The sequence below is a fragment of the Petaurus breviceps genome, unplaced genomic scaffold (genome assembly GCF_028583685.1).
Source record: "Petaurus breviceps papuanus isolate PSGF00001 unplaced genomic scaffold, PetGlider_PUasm1.0 99, whole genome shotgun sequence".
Classification (NCBI taxonomy): domain Eukaryota; kingdom Metazoa; phylum Chordata; class Mammalia; order Diprotodontia; family Petauridae; genus Petaurus; species Petaurus breviceps.
The window spans coordinates 8605300-8629395 of record NW_027187465.1 but is presented as its reverse complement, the minus strand read 5'-3'; the positions used below and the strand labels follow the sequence as shown (position 1 = coordinate 8629395).

At 48.7% G+C, this 24096-nt stretch overlaps 1 protein-coding gene across 7 annotated transcripts in view; it reads right to left on the bottom strand.

Annotated features, from left to right (window-relative positions):
* Positions 1-9067: 9067 nt before the first annotated feature.
* Positions 9068-24096, bottom strand: part of GIT2 (GIT ArfGAP 2) — a 45949-nt gene continuing 30920 nt past the window's right edge. For 4 of the 7 annotated variants that reach the window (XM_069081622.1, XM_069081627.1, XM_069081623.1 and 1 more), the window contains 5 exons: positions 22078-22167; positions 17981-18063; positions 16643-16831; positions 10612-10675; positions 9068-10052 (listed from right to left, as the gene is read on the bottom strand). In XM_069081622.1, the coding sequence (XP_068937723.1) occupies positions 9840-10052; positions 10612-10675; positions 16643-16831; positions 17981-18063; positions 22078-22167 (639 nt within the window). In that variant the 3' untranslated portion in view covers positions 9068-9839. The remainder of the gene's footprint in view (positions 10053-10611; positions 10676-16642; positions 16832-17980; positions 18064-22077; positions 22168-24096) is intronic. The other 3 variants (XM_069081624.1, XM_069081628.1, XM_069081625.1) reach the window with 1 other exon arrangement.

Here is a 24096-nt window from a genome sequence, read left to right as displayed (position 1 = left end):
AAGGGACCTCACTGGCCATGGAGTCCAACACGTTTTTGTTTATTTTCTTATTATTTCTTGTTTGTTTGCTTTTTGGAGGGCAATTGGGGTTGAGTGATTTGCCCAAGGTCACACGGCTAGTTTTTGTGTTAAGTGTCTGAGGCTGGATTTGAACTCAGGTCCTCCTGACTTCAGGGCCAGCTCTCTATTCACTATGTCACCTAGCTGCCCCTTTTCTTATTATTTGTAATATAATTTTTTATCTTACTTTTAGTTTCAAATTATCTCATTCTCTGTCCCCTCTCTCCTTCCCTCAACCTACTAGGAAGGCAAGAGAGACAAAACCCATTACTATGCACACACGCATATACATACAAATATGCATGTGTGCTATGTGTGTTATATACATATTGTGACAGACAGCGACAGTCATACAAAGCAAATAGCCATGCCCCTCTCTCAAAAAAAAAAGGAAAGAAAGAAGAAAATATGGTTCTGTCTGAACTCTGAGTCCATCTCATGGCTGGTGGATGTCATGTTTCATCATGAGCCCTTCAGAACTGTGGTGGGTCATTGTGCTGATCAGAGTTACTAAGTCTCTCAGAGTTGATTATCATCCCAATGTTGCTGTTACTGTGTACAATGTTCTCCTGGTTCTGCTCACTTCACTCAGCATCAGTTCATTTAAGTCTTCCCAGGTTTCCCTGAAACCATCCCCCTCATCATTTCTTAGGGCACAAAATCATGTTCATGTGCTATAACTTGCTCGATCATTCCCCAGTGGATGGGCATCCCCTTGGTTTCTGATTCTTTGCCACCACAAAGGGTGCTGCCATCAATAATTTTGTGCATATGGATCCTCTTCATTAATCTTTTTGGGGTATAAAATAGCAAGTAGACTACTGGGTCAAAAGGTATACACCCAGTTTAGTAGTTTTAGGGGCACAGTTCCAAATTGCTTTCCAGAATGGAGTCCAATCTATTCTTTTTCTTTTTGAGGGGGAAGGCGAGGCAATTGGAGTTAAGTGACTTGCCCAAGGTTACACAGCTAGTTAAGTGTCAAGTGTCTGAGGGTGAATTTGAACTCGGGGTCTCCTGACTTCAGGGTCGACACTCTATTCCCTGCACCACCAAGCTGCCCCAAATAATTTCTTTTTTTTTTGAGGGGGGAAGGTGAGGCAGTTGGAGTTAAGTGACTTTCCCAAGGTCACACAGCTACTAAGTGTCCAATTCCTTCTTGAACGGAATCCTCACTATAATATACATAAAAGGCTGTCATCCTGCCTCTACTTGAACATTTCCAAAGAGAAGGCATTTCTCAAATTAATCGATTAATCAATCTACATTTATTAAGCACCTACTGTGTACCACACACTGTGTTAGTTGCTGGGGATACACAGATAATAGTGGGACAGTCTCTGTTTACATTCCAGGGAGAGATAACATGTAAATAACTGGGTACTTACAGGAGAATATGGATGAGATTCTGAGAGGGGAGGCATTAGCAATAGGCAGAGCATGTGGAGAGATCAGGAAAGGTCTCCTGCAGATGATGGGATTTGGGCTGAGCCTCGGAGGAATCCAGGAAAACTAAGAGGTGGAGGTGAGGGGGCAGAGCATTTTGGGCATGGGGGACAATCAGTACAAAAGCCCAAAGGTGGAGGATGGAGGATGTAGTTCAAGGAAGTACAAGTAGACTGGGAGAGGAGAGTTCTCTGAGAGATACCGTGTAGGTAGAAACTACGAGATCTGGTCACAGATTTGGATGTATGGGATATGAAAGTGAGAACCAAAGGGTTACACAAATGTTATAAGCCTGGGTGATTGAAAGGATGAAGGTGCCCTTGTTGAGTAATAGGAAAGTCTGGAAGAAGAGATGGTTTTGGGGAAAAGATAGTGAGTTCTGTTTTGAATTTATTGAGTTTGAGATGCCTGTGGGACATCTGGTTGGAAATGTCCAAGAGGCAGCTGGCAGAGACAACAGGGCTGGTTATATAGATCAGAGAATCTTTTGCAGACCGGTAATCATTGAACCCACGGCTCCTGATGAACTCACCAAGGAAGAGAGGATAGCACAAAAAAAGAAGAGGGTCCAGGGCAGAGCCTTGAGAGACATCCATGGTTAGTGGGCACGTTAGTGGGCAAGGAGACTGAGAAGGGGCAATCAGACAGATAGGAGGGAATCAGAAGAAAGCAGGACCAGAACCTAGAGAAAAGAGATCAGAAAGGAGATGATCAACAGGGTCAGTGATGCAGGGAGGTCAAAGGGGATGAGGACTGAGAAAAGGCTTAGCAATGGAGAGTGGATTGGGAACTCTGGAGAGGAAGATTTCAGATGCATTTCAGTTGAGGTTGGAAGTCAGACCACAGAGTTTAGGTGAGAGGGAGAGCAGAAGTGAAGATGCCGGATGGAGACAGTGATGACGCTTGGGCAAATGAGCCAAAGAGAGACAGGATGAGTCCAATGGGCATCGTAAGGAAGAAGCCAGCGAAGAGGAAGGAACAGAAGATCAAAGCCAGTGGGGATGAGAGGGGGAGCAGTTTGCTGGAGAAATCAGGAAGGGATGAGATCAAAGGTGAAAGTAGATACGTCAGCTTTGGCAAGGGCTATTTCTTCATCTGAGACTAGACAGGAAGAGATGAAGCACCTACAATGTACCGATCACTGTGCTAAGTGCTTCAAGAAATATCTTACTTGATCCTCATAACAATCCTGGGAGGTAGGTGCTGCTATTATCCTTATTTTACAGATGAGGAAACTGAGGCAAGCAGAGGTGAAGTGACTTGCCCAGGGTCACATGGCTGTTAAATATCTGAGGCTGGACTTGAACTCAGGTCTTTCTGATTGCAAGTCCCAAGCTCTTCCCATTGTACCACTTAGCTGCCTCAAGTGAGGAAGGAACAAACTTAGGGTACCAATGAATGGAGAGACAAACCTCAAGCCCCCACAGAGCATCCTCTCAGGGATTCTTCACTTGGGTTCTGCAAACTTATTTTTCAAAAATATTTTGATAATTGTATCCCTTTGTAATCCTATGTATGTTTTATGCATTTAAGAACATCCTGGAAAGAAGCCCAGGACAAAAAAAAGGAAAACCCCTGCTTAGGCAGCTCCCAGAGAGAGTGGAAGCTACTTAAGGGCAGAACCGTATATTTTGTTTGGTCCTTTCAACTTTAGTGTGAGGTACACAGCAGGTACTTAATAAATGCTTATTGCTTGTTCACTGTTTTTGATTAATCATTCTTTAGTTTAATAATTTATTTTCACTTTCATTTATCATATATTGTATAAATATATAACAATATACATATTTTATTTAATAATCATTATCTTTATCACCATTATCACTAACCACTACTCTTGGTTTTAAAAAAATCAGATCTATTGATTCCAAGAGATTGTAAGCTTCTTGAGGGCAGGAACTGTTTCCTTTCTTGTCCTTGCACCCCCAGAGCCTAGACAGTAGCTGGCATATTGTAGGCACTTAAAGCACATTGATTATGTGGGGAAAGGGCAGATGTTCACTTTTGGGGGGCAATGACTTCTCTGGCAGTTTGGGGAAGCCTGTGCACCCTTTCTCAGAATCGTATTTTTAAATGCATAAAACAAATAGATGGAGAATTCTAGGGGCACCGACTGTAATGAAAAACTAAAGTGAGACTGTGGACCCGAGGTCAGGAAGCCCTTCTGTTAGAAGACACTCAGAACGAAGAGAAATTGGGAGGTCTTCTCTGGGCTGGGTGGGTGGGGGTTGGGTTGAAATGGCAAGAGGAAGGAGTTTGGGGAACCGTGAAGGCAGTGAGAAGTGTGGGACTTAGAAATTCTGACAGATGGAGAACGGCTGAGGAGGAAAGACATGAGCTACTGGAAAAAAGAGAAGAAAGAAGCTGGATGTGGTGAGAAGGGGAGAAAGGGAAGGCAGGAGGCTGAGAGAGGGGAGGGGTTGGGATCAATCTAGCAACCAAGCATTTATTAAGCACTTGCTGTAAGCCAGGCACTGGGCTAAACACTGGGGACACAAGGAAAGGCAAGCCCAGTTCTTGCCCTCAGGGAACCTACATTCTAATGAGGGATAACAATATACAAGCTTGTGTGTGTGCACACATATATATACACTCTCTATATATATATACACACATGTAATACACTATACACACATACATGTATTATATATATACTCTCAGTACACACACACACACGATATACAAGCTACATAGAGCAAATGAACATTAGCCTTGGAGGGAAAAGGACTAGGAGCTGTGGGAACCAGGGAAGGCCTCCTGGTGGTGGTCTTAAGTTGAGTCTTAAAGGAAGCCAGAGATTCTAAGAGACTAAGGAGCATGGCAGGCATGAGGCACAGCCAATGCAAAGGCACAGAGATGGGAGGTGGAACTTTGAAGGCAAAGAATAGCCCAGTATGGTTGGATCATAGAACAGAATGTGTAGAGGGAGGTGATGTATTAGATTTGAGATGGAAAGGGACCAGGTGGTGAAGTGTTTTAAATGACACATTGCAGGCACTTAAAGGAATTTCCATTTCATCACAGAGGTCATGGGGCACCATTAAGAGTTTACGAGTCAGACCAATGCTTTCAGAAGCCGCTTTTTTGAGTGGGGAATGGACTGGAGTGGGCACAGAGTTGAGGCAGGGTCCAATTTGGAGACTATTGCAATGATCGGGTGAGTCGTGATGAGGCTTATGCTTATGAATTGAAGGGGACTCTGAAAATTATTGTAGAGAAACAATTTACAAGATTTGGCAACTGATTAGATAGGTGGGTTAAGAGAGATGAGTCAAGGGCTGACACCCCTAGATGACCAGGATGGTGGAGCCCTTGGACTTCTAGTAACAAGGAAGTCTGGAAGGGCAGGGCAAGTTCCACTTTGGATATGTTGAGTTTGAGGTGTCTATGGTACAACCAGTTGGAATCATCCAACAGATAGTTGATGATGGCTGACTAACTCGGGAGATGCCAGCTGGACAAAAAGATCTGGGAATCACGGGACTGTAGATTTTGACCTAGTAGGGACCTTAGAGATTGTCTGATCTAACCCCTTTATTTTACAGATGAGGAAACTGAGGCCCACAGGGATTGGCTTGCCCAGGGTCCCACACAGCTGATATTAAAGCCAGGATTACAATCCAGGTCTCTGGCCCTCGTTCACTCAAGCTCCCCTTTTCCTAAAGTCCTGGTTCGGACTCTTCCATTTCGTCTTCAGCACTGACTGGCTACCAAGTTCTGCTGGTTGTATTTCCAGAAGCCCCCTTGTACCTGCTGGTTACTTCTGCCTTCAGTGCCCATCCCATTCCTGTTCTTCCCTTAAAACCCGACTCAACCACTGTCTCCCCCCTTCTGTTCTGCAACTCTTAACACATGCACCACATGGTACCTGAGGCCAGGCACTCTGCTTCTGTATTTGTATTTGTATCCCAGTGCTTCACGGCAGAAATATTCTTCCTTTCCCTCCTAGCTACGTGGCTTTCCCTTGAGTTGCAGAGCAGACTGCTTGCTCCCATGAATTCCGGTGCCTGAGCTCTTCTCTTTTCCACCCATCCATCTTCCCTGGTTCTTTTAAGGATCCACCTTCACTAACCCACGGGGCCTTCAAGGCTACCCCTAATCTGAGATTGCAGCTGCTTGTCAGAGAATGGAGGAGGCATCGAGGGGCAACTTACTTTCCCTAATACTAGCCAGCGAGATGACAGAGAGCTGAAAGGGTGCTTAGAAGTCAGTTAAGGCCCCTCATCCTACAGTGGGGCCCAGAGAGGTAAATGGACTTTTTCAAGGAAGGTCCCTGTGATAGTAATGGCATTTAAAGATTCCCCCTGTATTGGCTTGGTTTTAAAATTGATTGTGTTAAAACCCAGAGCTTGTTAATCCCACCTGTGGGATGGACTTGTAGATGTGAAAAGAGAGTCCTGGACTGGGAGGAGCTGGTGACGTAGATTTGGAGAGACAAGAGGGAGGCAGAAGATCTTTTTTGGAAGCGGCACCCAGGCACCCACGTGGAGGCAGAGAGAGACTGAGAAGGATTGCTGAGAGCCACTTTGAATCGCCCTGGACTTTTGAGACCTGCCCCCTGAGCTGCCAAGGACTGAGGAGACATAGCTGTTTTGCTGGTACTTTGTCTGTTTTGATGTTGTTTTGCCAGATTTGTCCACTGGTGAAAGACAGTCCTGTTGTTGAAGAAGTCCTGGAACCTGGCTTTTGGCTAAAAAGCCCTGAGACTGTCCTGCAGACAGAGAGTGAATACTGTCCACTGGTGAAGGACAGTGCTGTTGTTGCAGGGGTCTGGGAACCTTTCTGTTGGTTCAGAAGCCCTGAAGGATTTTCTTGTTGTATGTTTACAGAAATCCTGGGAGAGGGTTTTGCTAATGTTTTCAGGGGTTTTAGGACTGTTCTACAGAGGATGAATTAATGAAGGGACTGGCAACGTATCTTGTGGCCTTGCTAAGCCTTGTCTCCCCAGGAACTAAGATTGCTGAGAACTTGCCTCGTGTCAAGATGAAGAAAAGACCTCCATTTGAGTATTAAGTGCTGTGCTTAAACTTGATGTAACTCTGGGGTAGATTCAATTGTGATCCAGGCGTGGGGAACTTTTGACCTTTTTGTGTTCTATGGTTGAGCAAATGAATGTATTTTACTTATGTTTGGAAACTAATCTCCATTTGAGAAGAGGGGCTTTGTGGTGGACTAAATAAAGGTATAGCCTAGGGGTGGAGAAGTATTTAGAACAGGGACTTTGTAATTGATTGAATGATTGGAAGGTCCTGGGGTGGGGTAGTCCTTGGAGATTATTTAATCACACTTAGTAAATGCTGTATTTGGAATGATGCCATGTTTTGATCTTCTCTGTTCTTGGTTTGTCACTGAATAAAATGGAGAGCGCCTATGCTGGTATTCTGAACCTTGGGAAGTTGCCTTTCTTTTGGCATTACAGTACAGTCCCAAGTCTAAAATCGCGGTCTCCTCAGTCCCCCATCCAATTCCCTCCATTCTCCCATGCTCACCAAGGTGATGCCAGATTCATTATCCCAGGGGCAAAAGAGACACACAAATGGATGGATGGATGAGTGGGTGGAACGCCTGAATCTCTTGGGTTTAGAACCATTCTTGGGGAATGGTCAATTGGTTTGGGAAGACATTGTTACCAGTCACAGACATTTGTAAAGCCTGTTTATTGCATAACTAGCAGGCACATAATGCAAAACAATTTTACAACACTTAAAAGGTTGTACAATAATTACAATAACAATGTACAACAAAAGCAAAATCATAAGTACAGAATGATGAGTGACACTGATAAATACATTTTTCAATAAAAAGGCATTTTTTGTTTTTCCTATGCAGCATTTTTGGAAAGGAAAGGATTTCACTCCACCCAGGACAAGGAAAGAAACATGAGATGAACTTTCTGGAAACTCGCTGATGCACCTGCACAAAGAAGGGCCCCCTCTGAGGTCCTACCAGTGAAGTCACAGCAGGGACTGTCCCAGATCCTGAGCTGTGCCTCTGAGGGCCCAGCTTTCTCCTTTTTGGCAAACAGGAACGATTTGTACCCGACAGGCATGGTGGGATCTTGGGCCGAGGGCCCTTGAGGGGAAAGGCGTTTGTAATGTCTGCTCCTAAAGTGCCGCTGTTCGTAAAGTGCACCTGTCCTCTTGGCTTCTCAGCAGAGAAATACATGCTTTCAGAAGAAGAACAGACATCACAACAAGGGCTCTCTGGAGCCCTCCGACCCGGACACACGCAAAAGGGGAACAGAAACAATCCCCCCGGGTGAGGGGCCCTTGGCCAACAGAACAGAAAGCTCTGGGATGGGGCAGGTGTGACATGGACCACTGACGATAGCTTCCATTCCTGCAAACTGTGCTACTAAAGACTCCTCTGTGTGTTTTTGGCACTGCTCGGGCACAGAGAAAGTGCTCACACCGCAAAATCTCGCCTACAAACACTTCTGCTTCCCCCGCCTTTCTTGGGACGTTATCCGCCATTTAGGAGCAAAGTGGTCACTTGAGATGAACTCATCAATATGCTGAAAATGGCTTAGCTTTCCCAATACTTGAGACTTTCTGTCTTCTATTGGTCATTTATCAATGGCACCAATTCAGAACTGTCATTGCATTTCTGTAGGATTCACATGGCTAAGGTCTGGGGGCTAAACAAAGTAGCAGGACGATGAGAGGGCACCGTGTACAGCCAGAGTTATCAGACAGCTGGGTTTTTTTAAACAAAAATTGAGAGTGACCCTCCACCCCCAGCTGCCCCAAAGGCAGTGACAGCAACAGCCCCGCGTAAGCAGCTGACAAGGTTATGGCACTTGGTGGCAATGCAAACAAGGGGACGAGAATGGCAAGAGATGAGTCCTTCTCCAATGCGCACACATGCACACACCCCTCCCCTTTATCTTCAAGAGAGCGCACCTGGGGGGGGGAATCTCAACCTGCAATGTATGGCCAAAGCTACAAACATGTTTCTGCATCAAACCATTCTGTGAAAAGAGAAATCCATTTAGCACATAGACAAGCTTAGACAAAATCTGCAGCAGTGGACCACGTTTTACTATGATTATTTCAATGGGTTTATCTGCAGTGACAAGTAGGTTATTGCAGATGTAATTTTAAAAAAGAGAGCAGGCCAACACCCTCCCGACAAACGGCAATGAGGGGCCTATTTTATGGGCATGGGCCAAGGGCACTCATGTAGCCACAACCACAGACAGGAATGCCTTCAAACCTCAAACCCCAGTCCCCAGAGGCCCTGTATTATCTGAACCACAACCACACACAGACCTTTACAATCAGTGCGAATGGACCATCTTTCTATGAATGAAGATCCCCAGGGCCCAGAAACCAGGGCTGACAATTCGTCATAGCTTTGGGACATTTGGCAGCCGAGGAGTCTGTGTGCCCGAGGAGTCTTTTCTAAGTGGTGGCTACTTTTTAGGAAGGGTGAAAACCAGCTCAGGGGCACGAAGACTCATTCTGCAGGGAATTCTTACAAGACAAAGAAGCAATACCTGTAGGCTGATGGGGGATGCAGGAACACGAGTTCTGTGGCTGGGGTGACCAAGGCTGTTTGTGGCTTCTGACTGTGGTCAATGGCAGCTGTGTTTGAGGGGCTCTAGAGAACCGGAAGTGGCTTACTCAGCCCACATGCTCTTCTGTGGTCAGTTCTCACAAAATAGCCTCCACTCTGTAATCCTAAGGCTTTAAAGACCTTACCCAGACACAAACCCTGCAGCCGGCAGTCCTGGCCCAACCTAACCTAACAATAAAGAAAGGTCATGGGGTCCGTTCTACATGAGATGGGAGAGGACTAGCCTGTAGGTAAGCGATGGCATCACCTCCACCCTGCTGGTCCCCCTGCTTCCTTCAGAAATGCGCCACCACCTTTTCCCTGCATGGGCTCAGACACCCCAAGACTTTCCAGGCCAGTTGCAGGAAGCTGGCGACATTCTGGTAATTGCACAATGCTTACATATGGGACAGAGACTGTACAGTTTGAATCCAATTGTCTCGAGGACATTTTTTCTAAAGCTCTTTCCATAGTTTTAGCCAAAGACGACATGAAGCTGCTGGAGACAACAAACACCAAGACCTTTTTGCATGTAATGACGCCAGCCCAAGAGCAGTTCACAACACACTGGATCAGTAACGAAGCTGGCAAACGGGCACAAAATAAGGCAAGTGGGTTAAATTAATAGTGGAAAATGTGTTAGAAAACATGCAAAAATAATACTGAGTTTTATTTTAAAAAGTTTACTCTGCCACTAATTTTTCTTTGTAAAAATCTGTAAAGTTCCGTGTCTAAATCTGAAGCCGGCTCTGACGAAGGCGAAAAGGCCCAAGAGGTGACTACTGGTTGTTCTCTTTGGTGGTGATGGTCACCAGCTGCTTAGCTGCCTTGGCGATGTCGTACGCGCACTGAATGACCTGCTGGGTCACCAGCTGGATGTCTGCGGCACAGCTGGACTCCCCGGGCAGGGTCTTCTTGCACTCGGACTGGAGTCTGTAGGCACTGGACGTCAGGAGGCGCAGGGAAGTCCTCACCATATCAGATTTGGGTTTCTAAAGAGAGAAAATTCAACGCGATCTCCTTGAATACACACTAAAAGTCAGTCAGGGGTAGGGAACCCTTCTAGGTCCTTGGTGCGGCCTTGTGCCTGGGTCCAAGTTTTACAGACCAAATCCTTTGATTAAGGGGATCTGTTCTGTGAAGTCTGGATTCAGTCAGAGGGCTGCACTTGAGGACCTACAAGGCCATGTGGCCTGGAGGCATCAGCTCCCCACCCCCGAGTGGCTTATCTGAAATGTTATCCACTGGCACACTCTATTAACCAACAATAACATGAACCGATGGGCCCAGTAACTGACACTAATGCCGAGACCCAGAAACCATTTTCTCTCAGAGTTCTCATTATGTGCCACAGAACGTTTGTGAGATCAGGGATTTAGAAAATGGATTAAGATCCAGAATGGACCTTGAAGGTTATCCAAGACCAAGCCCTTTCATTTAGAGATGGGGAGCCTGAGGCCCACTGAGGAAGGTCACAAACCTAACAACTGGAGAAGGGCCCCCAGGTCCCCGACCCTCCAGCAGCAGGACCCAGACAGACTCATGACTTACTTTGGGGAAGAGGGCTGCCATTTCTGTCACGGCCACATGTATCCTCTCTGAGCACGGAATATAACTGCAAAATAAAGCAAGAGATTACTCAAAAGCAACAACCTATTGCAGAGCGTGGGGCTGGCTGATGGGCGAACCACCACTCCTTCAGGAACAACGTCCGGTGAGGAGGCAGCAGGCCTTCCTTGTCATTGTCCCCCTCGGTAGAGGGCTGGGGACTCCCAGGGGCCTCACACATAGCCACAATGCAGGGCCAGCATCAGGTGGCAGAGATGAGGGGCTCCACAGCCCACTGCTGGCAGAGATGCCAGGGGACGCTTTGGTCTGCCTTTCTCTGCATGCTCAGCATGGCTGCCTGGCATGCCCAGCGGGCAGCAATCACTCCAGCAGTTACTGGAGGGGAAAGGGAAAATTTGAGAGGCCACAGGGGGTGTGACCCTGCCCTGGCTGGCTGTCTGCTTACTCCTCCGAGGCCTTGTCTCCTTGGCCCCTGATGCAGAATAAAGATTCTAAGGCCCCAGAAGTCACAGGGTCACAGGACTATGAAAAACAGTAACCTGAGAGCCATTTATGCCCAAATTTATTTTCCCAAAGGATACTTTGAGCCTTTGCAGTGGTCAGAGTTGACCTGTCTATAAATGTAAACCAACATGTACAAGGAGAACAGAAATGCAGGGTCACACTCCCAAGTGAACTTCATTAAAGTCAGATGACCTCAGGCACCCCCCAACCTCCGCCTTTTACTAACATGCTTGTCTCAGGACCACGCCGCTACCCAATTAGATCCCAGAGTCTTTAGGAAGTGGCTTCTGGATGCCAGGTCTGGCTGAGGCCCAGACCACTCCAGGGAAGCCCTCAGTCCCCATGCTCCCCTCCACTGCCCATGCTCCTTCATCAAGGCCTCTGGGACACCAAAGGGCCAGAAGTCTCTGACATCCTAAGCCAATGATGATGAGGAGAATGAAGACTTTTAACGAAGCTCAAAAACAGGCATTTCTCCACATAAAACTCGCTCTCAAGACAATCTGCTTAATAAAGAAATGCTTGACTGAAGTGGATTCTCAAGAATAAAAAATCTGTGGCTGAAAAACCAGGACTAACCCCTGACCCTTTCAGGGCCCACCAAGAAGCAGCGCAGGCCTGGAGGGGCAGGGAGACAGAGCCAGGCCTCGCTCTCAGGGGGCTCCCGGCAGAGCCAAAGACACCACCTGTCAGCAGCCAGCGCCTCATCGGCTCCCACAGTGTCAACGCTCACCTCTGAGGAGATCCTCGGAGGACGCCTCCACTTACCTCCAGCGACCTCTCAGACATCTCCAGCTGGGCATTCGGCAGACGTGGCAAATCTGACATGCCCCTGCCTGACCTCGTTCTCCTTCCTCTCCCCCAGCCCCCACCCTAGGAGCCATCCTGGCTTCCTCCCCTTCTCATTCCCAGTGTTTGTCCCGCTTCCTTCCCTCTGTGATGCAAACACTGCCCTGGTAAAAGCCTCCAGCCTCTCCAGGACGCTGGCTGCCCAGCTGATCTTCCTGAAGCACCAATCTGATCATGCCACCATTCAATCACTCCTCCAGGATTAAAGAGAAAACCCTCTGGCTTTTAAAGCCCCTCCTCCCCTCTAGCCTTCTTGCTCCTGATGCCCATTCAGGTACTTGGTGACACAGTGACAGCAGTCTCCTGGTTCTTCCTCACACCAGACCCTCCACCTCCAGACTCTGGGCCTTTGTACTGGCCGTCCTCCCTGAGCACTCTCCCTCCTCTCCCTGGCTCCTGGTCCCCTCACTGCGAGGGCCTTCCCCACCTGGCCCCTGCTCAGAACAGTGCCTAGCACGTGACAGGCCCTCAATGCACGCTGAATGAGTGACAGACAAAAAGAGCTAAATTGAGGATAAACTGGAGAGAACCAGGAGAACAGAGGGGGCGTGGCCTCTCAGAGAAGGGGGGATCCTGGCTGGCCCTGGAAGAGGGCGGGGAGGACGCCCCGGCACTGGCACCGGCACCGCAGCATCCTGTAGAGTGTAAAGGGAATGCAAATTTCGAAGATCTTCCCTGCCCCTAGGCTAAAGTGCACCTGTAGCCTGGGGTGGGAGGCTTGTTTTTTCAGTAGATACTTTTTGATTGGCCAGTGAGTCAATAAGGTTGTTACATTCTCTGAGCCAGGAGAAGGCTATATAAGCCCTGATGTGTAGCTTTGTTTTGGGACTCGCTTTGAGAAGTGTTCTGTGATTTGATCTGAATTCTGGGAAACCGTTGTCCAGGGCCCCCCCGGCTTTGAAAAACCCAGATGTTGACTGGGTATGTATGTAATGGTTGGACAGTTTGGAAATCTGTCTACTTGATCTGTTTCTGCCTTGATAATTCTGCCTGTATACTTTGAAGTTCGGGGTGCTGACCTTTTATGTCTGTCTGATTAAAGTAAGCTTGTTAACCCATTTTGAGTTGCTTTCCTTTAACAAAGCAGATCCAAGAACCTGTGGTGGAAGCAACCCTGAGGACGCTTGGGGTGCTTGCTGCTACATAGAGGGAGGACAAGGGCCCGGCAATCTGTGATCCCTTAGGACAGGAGAGGGCTGAGGAGGCTCCTTAAAGACCTCAAACATCTGTTTTCCTACTTTTCTTCTCTGTAAAGCACAAAAGCCAACTTCTTAGCTCATTTTGTGAGATGATCTTTCATCTGCCCAGTGAATGACCCTAATAAATCTCACTCTAAGTAAGAAAGCTGCCTTGACCCAGGCTATCTGAAGCCTGGGAGGTGAGCTTGTGCTCTAGGAGAGCTCACTCCAGGAGGGGTGGACAGAGCTGGGACCTGGAGGGTCTGAGCTAGCCTTCCAGCTCGGGCACTCACTAGCCTGGAACCCATGGCAGCTGACTTCACCTCTGCCTGCCACGGTCTCCTCTGGGCTTCATGGCCTCTCAGGCCCCCTGCCGGCTTCCATCCCATGAGTCACTGTCCCATCTCAGCCCCGTCTGAACCCCATAATGTCAGGATGATGCGCACGGAGACTGAACTGAACAAACCTCCCACCCCTCTCCACCTCCCCTTACAGACTCTCCCTGGCCTTCTGGGACCAAGCGTGACCCAACCCGACACGCGGTTATTTGTCCAAGTCTAACACCACACGCAGAACAAGACCACTCATGCTACTCAGGAAAGGGGCTTTCACCCTTGCTCCAAGAATTCTGCCTAAAACCAAGACAGTTTCAGGCTTCACATCTCCGACAGTTCATCTGGTTCCAGTTCCCATTTAGGGCCAGATGGCCAGGCCACTCTCCCGGCCACAAGAAAAAGGGATTCTCCTTTCAGTCTCTTTGGAGAATCTGCTCCCTCCCAACGCTGGGAGGAAGATCTTAGCACAAAAGGAAGCAGCAATTAAGGAGGCGGACCCTCTGCAGGGGGAGAGTAACATCGAGAACCTTCTCTAAAGCCTTTCATGCTTAATGTGGGACCCGCTGGGGGACAGGTAGGAGAGGCTTGGAGGTAGACAGAGAGGGGGAGAGGAGAGAGAAACAGAGAGACAGAGAGGGAGGGAGAGAGGGAGAGAGACAGAGAGAGAGGAGAGAGAAATGAAGAGAGACAGACAGACAGAGACAGAGAGAGACTGCCACTGAGGTCAATGGCTTTGAGGGACAGCACCTGTACACCCCTTAAGGATTAAGAAAGAGCACTGAGTGAGGAAGTGCGGGGGGCAGGGCACATGCTGAAGGCGCACTCTCCTGGAGCAGAGGTGGAGAGCCCCTCCAAGCAGGGAGGCCACCTCCCAGCCCGTCCCCTCTGGTGTCCCTGGCCACTTAGTGCCCTGGGAGCCGCCTTGTCTGTACAAACTCGTGCACCTGCTCATGGATCTGATAACTCCTCATCTGCTCAGCCGAGGGTGCCAGGCACTGGGAGACTTCGAGACAAATGGGGCCAGGACCTCAAGCAGCTGTTTCTCTAAGAGCCACTATCCTGGAACATCCCCCTCGATCTCAGGAAAACTCATGTTGTTTTTCTGCTTCTGCCCATTTCACTTTTCCCTGAGCCAAAGAGGATGACCTGGGATGAGAGTTGTCCCCGCATCCTCTGGAGGCCCGCAGGGACCCCAGGCAGACAACGTGAGTTTTTAACACGTGCAGGAGAAAACAAGAACAGGCCAATTCCGGTTTCAGAACCAAACATGGAGCTTGGGCATTGGGAAGAACAAAGAAAAAGGGAAGGCGTGTCAGAGTGAGAACTGCACTAACTCCCCCAGACACGAAGCTTTAAGCCTTCCTGAGCCCCTACTGAGGCCTTCTGAGAACAAAGTCACCTTCTGTTAATGGAGAAAGCTAAAACCCAGTGCGGTGCAAAGTGACGAGGCCCCCATGGCACCCCGTGAGCAGCTGCTACTCTATGTATCCCGTGGGATGAAGCCACGAGGAAGCCTTTACTGTGACACCAAGGGCCCCGAGCCAAAGGAATGCAGGCAGGAACCCATGGCCGAGCAGCGACCTCACTTGGGGCGTCTGAGGCCGGTTAAGGGCAGCGTAGTGGACACGGCCCCTGCAGAACCACAAAGGCACAGAAGCCTCCAGAGAACAAGAAGCGGAGGGAGGAGAAAGGCCTGGAGGCATCAAGTGTGAGCGGTGGGGCTGAGGGGCTGATGGTGCTGCCCTCAGTGGGAACCCTCTGCTGAGAGCGCAGGAGGGCGCCCGCTTTGTTTCTGAATTCTGAACCCCGCTCTCCCAAGCTCAGCCCAACTCCTCACACTTCCTAGAAACCTTAGAACACGCACCAGGGGAGTGCCCAGAGGGTGCCAGCCCCAAGAATGTTCCAGCTGGGCGACCCTGGGCCAATGACAGCACCGCTGCCAGCCTCAGCTTCCTCATCTGTGAAGGGGGTTAAGAACAGCCTCTATTCCACAGGGCTGTTGTGAGGATAAATGAGAGATTTGGGAAGTGTTTTACCTTAAAGCAACACATGAATGTGAGCTGTTATTCTTACTAAAGTATGCTACTTCTCAGTGCGTCTGACAGGGCTGATTCCAGAAGGAGACCCCCGTGAGTCAGAGAAAAAGCAAATAACGTTCTTGATCCAGCAACTGCCCCCACACGCTGTCGGGGTCAGCTGAGGAACAGAGAGGGTCTGTCTAAGGAGCTTCCTTTCCCTGCATGAAAGAAAAGCACTCAGGGCAATGATCGGATCATCTTCACTTAGGATTAACTTGTCTGGGGCAAGAAAACCCCCAAGGGACATCAGACCACCCAAGTCAACACCGCCTTGTACATACAGGATAAGAGTGATCCCCTCTGGCACAGCAACGGCAGGAAGCACCAGAGATGGTCTGGGAGACGTCCACGGGAGGCAATGGGCAAAGCTCTGCCTGCTTCAGGTTAAGAGCAAACAGCACCCGGGTCTACACAGATGATACCAACACCACCACCACTACTATGAGCTAAGGCCATGAACAGCATTTACAATGCCCTAAGGTTTACAAATATTATTTTATTGTCACAAAAACCCTGAGAGATAAGTACTCTTATTAGCCCCATTTTCTAGATGGTGAACTGAGAGACTTGTCCAGGGTCACACAGCCAGTGAGCGTCAGTGGCTGGATTTGAACTCAGGTCTTCCTGACTCTAGTTAGGAGGATATCTGTGATACCACAGTCTGTGTTGCCCTTTTCAATAGGAACTTTATTTAAAGATGTTCAAAAATGAACATTTCTAAAAAACAATTTCACAGACTCTGAGAATCTCAGAATTGGAAAGGCTACAGAGGCTACCTCGTTCAGCAACAGCATCCCCAGCAGGGCCACACGGCCTCTGCACAGAGCCCACCTCCCCGGGCCAGCCAGTCCTGAGATGGAGGTGAAGCCAGAGCTCCTGGAGTGTGCTAGCCCCTTCCTTTTCCCCCAGGACAGGGCCCCAGAGCAGGGGGCACAGCCGTGCAGACATCACGCGCTCACTGACAGACTGCTCACCAAGAAGCCTCTAGCGGCTGCTGGTGGCCCCTCCCTGCCCTCCCCGCGGCCCCACGGCACCCCCGGAAGGCTCCAAGCAGAACGCCTCGCCTCACCTGTCATGCTTGTTTTCTTGGGCCGCTCTCAAGAGCTCCTGGATGTTCTTGGTGATCTGCTCAGTTTTCCGAATGACGTCTTCTGTGCTCGGAAGGGTGGAACTCGACAGGCTGTGGGGGTCTCCCACATCGGGGAAGGCGCCTTCCCCAGGCCAGAGGACGCTCCGCTGTCGGGCCTTTCTGCTTGACCTGGGAAGGCGAGGGACGAAGCACAAGGCTGGTGAGTGAGGGGCCAGCTCACTGCCCTCTAGCATGTAAAGGGGGATGGCTAGCTCACGGGGCAGTTGGGGCACGGCGCCCCACCTAGCTCTCTTCCCTTCATCGCGAGGCAGTTACGGCTCACACGGACCCTTTCTGGTCCACCTCAGGGCTAGACATGGTCATGGAGACAGCATGAGGCCGGGAGCAGGAGTCAGAGGACTTGGGCACAATCTGACTCTCCACATGGGTCTCTGTGGCCGAGTCACTATGTCCTGGCCTCGGAGGCCTCTGAGGTCCTCGCCTGCTCTAAAGTCTTGGATTTTAGGTTTCCTTCCACAGAAAAGGTAGACTGAGCAAGACCAATAACACAGACAGGAGGGAAGTCTTATTATTCCTGCCATCTCCCCCAGAAAAGGCAATCCCATGGCCACAAATGGAGAACAAGAATAGGAACTGTATGTTCACTGTAGAGTGAATAATAATTGTGGAAATCTATGTAGAGATACTGCTGAGACAGACATAAAGAGATCGAGAGAGGGTAGGGAGAGTGAGGAAGGGAGGATAGGGAGAGACGGAGAGACAGAGACAGGGGAGGAGGAAGGGGGTGGGGGAGAGAGAGAGAGGAGAGAAGGAGGGAGAGAGAGAGAAGAGAGAGAAAAGGAGGAGACAGAGAGAGGAGAGAGAAGAGGAGAGACACGGAGAAAGGAGAGAGGACAGAGGAGAGAGAGAGAGAGAGAGAGAGAGAGAGAGAGAGAGAGAGAGAGAGAGAGAGAGAGAGAGAGAAAGAGGAGAGAAATGGAGAGACAGAGGTGGGGGAGGAGGATGGGGCAGGAGGGAGAGACAGAAACAGAGATGGGAGAAGGAGAGAGAGACAGAGATACAGACAGAGAGGAGAAAGGGAGAGGGGGAGAGACAGACAGACACACACAGAGAAGTGGGAGGCGGGGAGGAGAGGGAGACAGACAGGGCTCTCTGGCTCTCCCAGGGAACACAATCCTGCCCAGGCCTTGGCTTCTGCCGCAGCTGATGGTGCCAGAGCACCCGCAGGGCTTGCCTAAAGCAGGAAGGTGCAGGCAGGGATGCCCCGGGCTGGGCTCTCCCCACCCTGTGCACAGGCCCTGCACAGGCCCTACGTACCCTGTGTCATCCAGCTCCGAGTCAGGGGTGGTATTGTCATAGTCGCTCTCAGGCACACTATTCTGCTTCTCTAACTTTGAAGTCTAAAACAAACAGAAGAGGCACCTGTTACCAAACGCTCCAACACCTCCCAAGCACCCTCCTTCAAGGATCTGAGGTCTGGGCTGTGCTTCCATGTGACTGAGGACTGGAGCAAACCCTCTATTGGAAACACAAGCAGCAGGATAAGGGTCCACAATTCTCTTCCCAACAGTGACTCTTGTCCAGCAAGCATGGCACCGTCCCAGGGGGAAAGGCCAGGAGGCTGCTCCCTCTTGGCAGAAAGGCCCACAAGCCTCCCTAAAAGGACCATGTGGGATTCTAGAACAATCCAACTGACTGACAAGACAGACCCCAATTTAGACATCTGTGGAAGGAGGTGGAACGGACCTGAGGGAGTGCATTTTAATGGATGAGTTAATAGAGACCCGCAGAGATCATGGAGCTCGCCCAGGGTTACACAGCTAAGTTGTAGCAAGACCTGGGCCATGTAGCTCCAACTTCCATAGACCCCTGGGCATAACAGCAAGAATGCTGGAACCAAAGTCAGGAGAAGCTGAAGTCTTTGTGAGCCTCAGTTTCCTCATCCATAAAATGGGGACAGTAACACATGCCCTGCCCCACCAGGCTGCTGTGAGCAGAGGGTTTCACAACCGCTAAGGTGCCACGGCAATGGCATTTCTGTCAGGACTACGTCCACTGAACCTGTGAACTATTCTGAGACAAAAACAAAAGGTTTCTCCCTGCTCAAGACATTTTAAGGTACGGGCTCACCAGGGAAGAGAACCCAGTGCTTCTGGAGTCATGCCTTCAACACAGGCCGAGGCTGATTCTAGGTGACTTGAGAGGCCAGAAGACTTTACTGGGGTGAGGCCTCTCCAAAGAGTGTGTCAAAGGTCCCTCAGACAATTCCCACACAAGACTTCTCAAAAGATTCTGAGTGTGGTAGATGCCTTCTTTGGAAGGGACTAGCAAAAATCTGCCATGTTCATTCTTAAGAAGAAATGAAATTGGGGTGGCCAGGTAGCACAGCGAGTAAGAGCACCAGTTCCAGTGTTGAGAAGACCTGGAGATTGAATCCTGGGCTCAGACACTTAGCAACCACCCAGAAACACCTGGCCATGTAACCTTGAGCAAGTTACTTAACCCCAATTGCTTAGGGGCAGCCAGGTGGCTCAGCGAGTAAGAGCACTGGCTCCAGTGTCAGGATGACCTGGATCAAATCCGGGCTCAGATACTCCGCACCACACCCAGAAATAACTGGCCATGTAACCTTGAGCAAGTTACTTAACCCCGATTGCTTTAGAGAAAAAAAAAAAAGAAGAAATGAAATGGACTGATCTTACAGTTTCCACCTTGACTGGAAGTAAAAGGGCTTGTAGTTATTTAGAATATAAATCAATGTCCAGAAATTATTCTGGGAATTCCCATTTGAAATTAAGCAGAGACACCCAAGTTTTTATTAGAAAAGCAAATGGTCTGGGGCAGCTACGTGGTGCAGTAAATAGAGCACCAGCCCTAGAGTCAGGAGGACCTGAGTCCAAATCCGGTCTCAGACACTTAACATTTAACTAACCGTGTGACCTTGGGCAAGTTACTTAATCCTAACTGCCCTCCAAAAAAGTGCAAAAAAAAAAAAAAAAGGAAATAGTCAGGCACTGTCAATGATAAAAAGTCCTGTCCTCAAATAATTGTGATCTGCAGGGATGGGACAGAAGAGAAGCCAAGTTTTGTCATTAAACAGGAAGAAAAATTTGTAATTATAATTTAACAAACTACTCAACTGAAACAGCAGCAGCAGGCTTTCAGCCCTTCATGTCTCTGGCAGTTGGCCAGATTTCTGATTAATCAATGCTGCTCAGCATTTTAAACCTGACAGACAGGCTGCTAATTACCAAGGGAGTGAAAAAGTGATGTGCCTGCCTAACCAGCCTGGTCTGCCCAATTCCCTGTAGCCCCTCTCCCCTAGGCTGGCTGCGCCCCCCACCAGTACCCTGTCTTCTGCTGGCAATGCTATCCCAAGCTGGAGGATCCCCAAACCAACCCAAGCCTTATAGTCTATTCCAATGCAACCCAAGAATGATTTCTTGAGAGGAAGAGATAAGGCAAGTTCTGAAAAATCTAGCACAACTGTCGACGTCAACTTCTTTTTGAACATCTTCCTTTAGCAAGAATTATCATGCTGACCTTGTAGGCTCAGTCTTGCTTTTGGGATGATTTGAGTGAGTGGCTGCCCATTAGAAACTGAGCTGTAAGACCAAATGATAAACTATGGTGATCAATGAAATACAGTAAGCCTAACCCAATGTGTTTCACTTAAGGAATTCAGATAAAAAAAAAAAGGTCACAACTCTGGACTACCTTTCCCAAGTTCTAACGGCCTTATGCTGATTTCCAAGCTCCACTCCATTCAAAATCATACTCCATAAATGGAATGCCAAAAAAAACAAAAAAAGATTTAAATTCTATTCCTGGGTTTGCTCCCAAGAGATAAGTCATCTATTCAAATAACATTAGAAAATAGGATTAAATTGAAAATATTATGGGATCAGTTCCATCTCCTTCCTTTCTATGAATTTGACAAAGAACCAAACAAATGATAGCATAGTGAGCTCAAAGGAGGGGGTACCTTGCACACAGACCCCTCCCATTGTGGGACTGGAATTAGCCTTTCTCCATCCACCTTCTAAAAGGGGCCCCTCCCCAGGAACCCAGATCCTTAAGCACCTCAAAGCCAAATTCCTTATTCCTTTATCTCCCTTGGTGGGAAGGACAATATGCAATCAGGCGGTCAGATTATTCAGCATTTAACTGTACGAACAATTATTACAAGCATGCAGAGCCAAGATCTACTGGTTAAAAGTGTTGTTTTCCAAAGCTGTTAATTAGAAAAGGGACCTGGTAGCTGGTGCAGCTCATGAACTAGTCTCAGTTTTCTCTGCACCCAGAATCCATCAGACTGTCAGAACCCTTGGGGCTGTCTGGGTGCTCTAACGGCCTAACTTTTCATCTCAGGAATTAACACAGGTGCTGCCTGGGCCAATGGCTCTTCCCCCTAGGCTGGGCACTCCCTTCCCATCCTATCTGCAGCTGGGGATCTGCAGGCACTTCATTCCTAGTGACTCCACACCTCTAGACTAGGCTCGGGAGTTCAGAAGCACAGATGCTTCCAAGATGGCCCAGGCCCACACTAGATGTGTCTTTACAGGCTCCCCTGCCCCTGAAATGATTAAACCAATCACAGAGGAGCATGGCAGAGCTGCCACTGAGCCTCGGTTTCTGGGGCAGTGGCCAATGGCTCTAGAGCCCTGCCAGACTATGCGGCCCCTCGGTGGCTCTGAGGAGCTCACCACTTGGCCCCAGGGCCTTGGGCACATCCACTTCTGTCCCACCGACTTGAGGCTGGTCACTCTCTGCTTTTGGTGCCTATGACCAACCCGAGCCCCAAGTGCTGATGAGTCCCAAGGGCAAACCACCTCCTCCCTGGCTGGTCACTCCAAGGTGCTCTTGTCTGGAATCCTTTCCCAACTAATCTTAACAATCTGGATTCAACCCCATGACCCAAGTGAGCGACACCAGAGCTCCTGGTAGCCCCTGAACTCCACCTGTGAATACAGAAAGCAGCTCGCTGCCCCAAACACGGGAGGTGCCACTCTCTTCATGCTCATCCAGAATCAACTATTTTCTTTTGCCTTATAATCCCAAGTTGTAAAGTGGACTCTACTAAGAAGAGATCATTAACCAGCAGCCAGCTAATTTCCTCTTGATTATTCTGAAAAGACAGTGATGCTGCGGAATCAATGACTGCCTGTGGATGATTTAGGCATGGTGTTAAGAACCAAAAGGAGCTCAGCCACGTGAAGTTAGAGAGTGAGGCAGGGTATCTGTGTGTCTGCTGGCATAGGTGTGGGCTGTGAGAAGTAAGAAGGGCAGGGCGCTTCCATGCAGGAGGGAGGGGAGGTTAGCAGAGGGAGAGGAGGGGGCCGCAGCACCAAGCTCCCCGGCCACGGCCAGTGCAGCGTCCTCCAGAGAACAGACCAAGTCAGAAGGTACTTAACCCTTCGTGCGCCTTCATCCCTTGACCAGGAAAGTGTGGAGGGGAAGGAAGGCAGAGATGAAGAGGAGGTCACAAACGCACTCCTCCCGATCTAAAAGGGGAGAGAGAAACACACTCGGGAAAACAACAAACAAACAAAGACGGGATAAAAGTCACCCGTAGACAGGCCCGCTGAGCCCTGGCAGAGGGCCACTGTCCAGATGAAGAAGACCGCCCCAAACAGCTGACCTCCAGCAACACACACCTGGTGGTGGCCGGGACAATCCAATGATGCAAATCCATGTTAAATCCCACAGTGAAATAAATGCCAGCTTTGACCAAAACAATCCACAATAGACTGTTTGAAGTAGGAACAAATGTGGGATGAATGTATTTTGAGATTCAGTAATTCCAAACGGGAACAATAAACAAAAAAAACTCATTTTGGAACGAGGCCTGAAAATACAGTCGTTACACCAAGACATTAAAAATGAGAAATTACAAGAAGTGACGCTGAGTGAAGAGAACAGAACCAGGGACCCTTGGACGCAGTAACAGCCACAGCGTGTAATGACCAGCTGTGACGGACTTGGCTCCTCTCAGCAGTGCAAGGATCTAAGACAACTCCAAAAGACTCCCCACAGAAAGTGCCATCCCCATCCAGAGAGAGGACTATGAAGTCTGAATGCAGATGACTGGCTTTTTTTTTTGTTTTTTCTTTACTGTAATTATTCCCTTCAGCTCTGATTATTCTTTACAATATAACTAATGTGGAAATGTTTTTTTTAAGTAAATTATATGGCATAAGAAATATTCACCCTTTGGGGAAAAAATGAGAAATTACAGGAATGAAAAAAATTGCACTTTCCAGTATTTCTCTTTTACAAAGGACGTTACTAAAATTGCACAAAAGTCCAATTCTGGTGGGGTCTTTTATTCCTGACCTCCAAATTCCAAAGCCCACATATAAAAATCAATGGTTAAGTACACATTTATTAGTTAATAAAATCTGCCCTTTCAAAGCCTTTTCCTATCACTGACCCTAATTAATAGCTGGACTAAAATAAAGGTGATCTAAATTCATAATTACACAATTTTCTCCCATGAAATTAAATTCACAAAATTAAATACAAGCTCAATGGAGAGATTTTTAAAAACAACATCCCAGCAACAGGCACACCTTATCTGCCCAAAATAAGCCCCTGGCTGTGATCCATTGGGCCGCCTCCGTGTTTTCAGACCCCTTTATGGTACGGTATGGTACGGTATGTGTCATCACACTTTACTGTGGGCAGCCCAACTGGAGAAGTCACCCCCAACTGAGACAATAAGGGAAACAATGGAAACCGCTTCCTATGAGCGTTACTGAAGGCTGGTCATCTCCACATCTCCAGAGATCAGAGGAGCAACAGAAAGGACTATGGAGGCTGTGAGGTTTTCTCACGGGGCATGTCACCAAACCCCTGGCTATCTTACAATGGTGCCAGAGGACCACAGCTCACAGACCTGGTTACCTTTAAAATATGTACAGACTGGCTTTCACTCTCATTGTATAAATTATGGCAAAATACGCTTTCTCCAAAATCAAAACAGAGCACAGAAGCTGCCAGGAGGACCCCACATCCCTGCAAGGAACATGAGTAGCCAGTGGGAGCCCAGACTTGGGTCTGCTGACCTGTTCTGGAAGGTGCTGGGAGAAGAGGCTTATTACTACACAAGGTCACAGACCCTGTTAGGGCCACCTCCAAGGCTCAGGTGCTGGATGAATACTTACCAGTCTGATTCCAAATATCTGTCTGTGCCCTGGCTAGTTCAACAAATACAGGTAAAGGAGGGGGAAAGAAAGGTCTGTGCAGAAGCTAGAAGCCGGCCTGCACATGTTAAAGGAGATCACCAGGAAGCCCTCGATCCTTGACATGCTTCTCCAAGGCCATCCAGCAGACACAGTGACCGCACATCAGGGCTCAAGTGGGCAAAGAAGCACAGAATTAGGTCAGAAAACCAGTGGGACTGCGCAGAGCAGTGAGCCCGAGGGCACTGG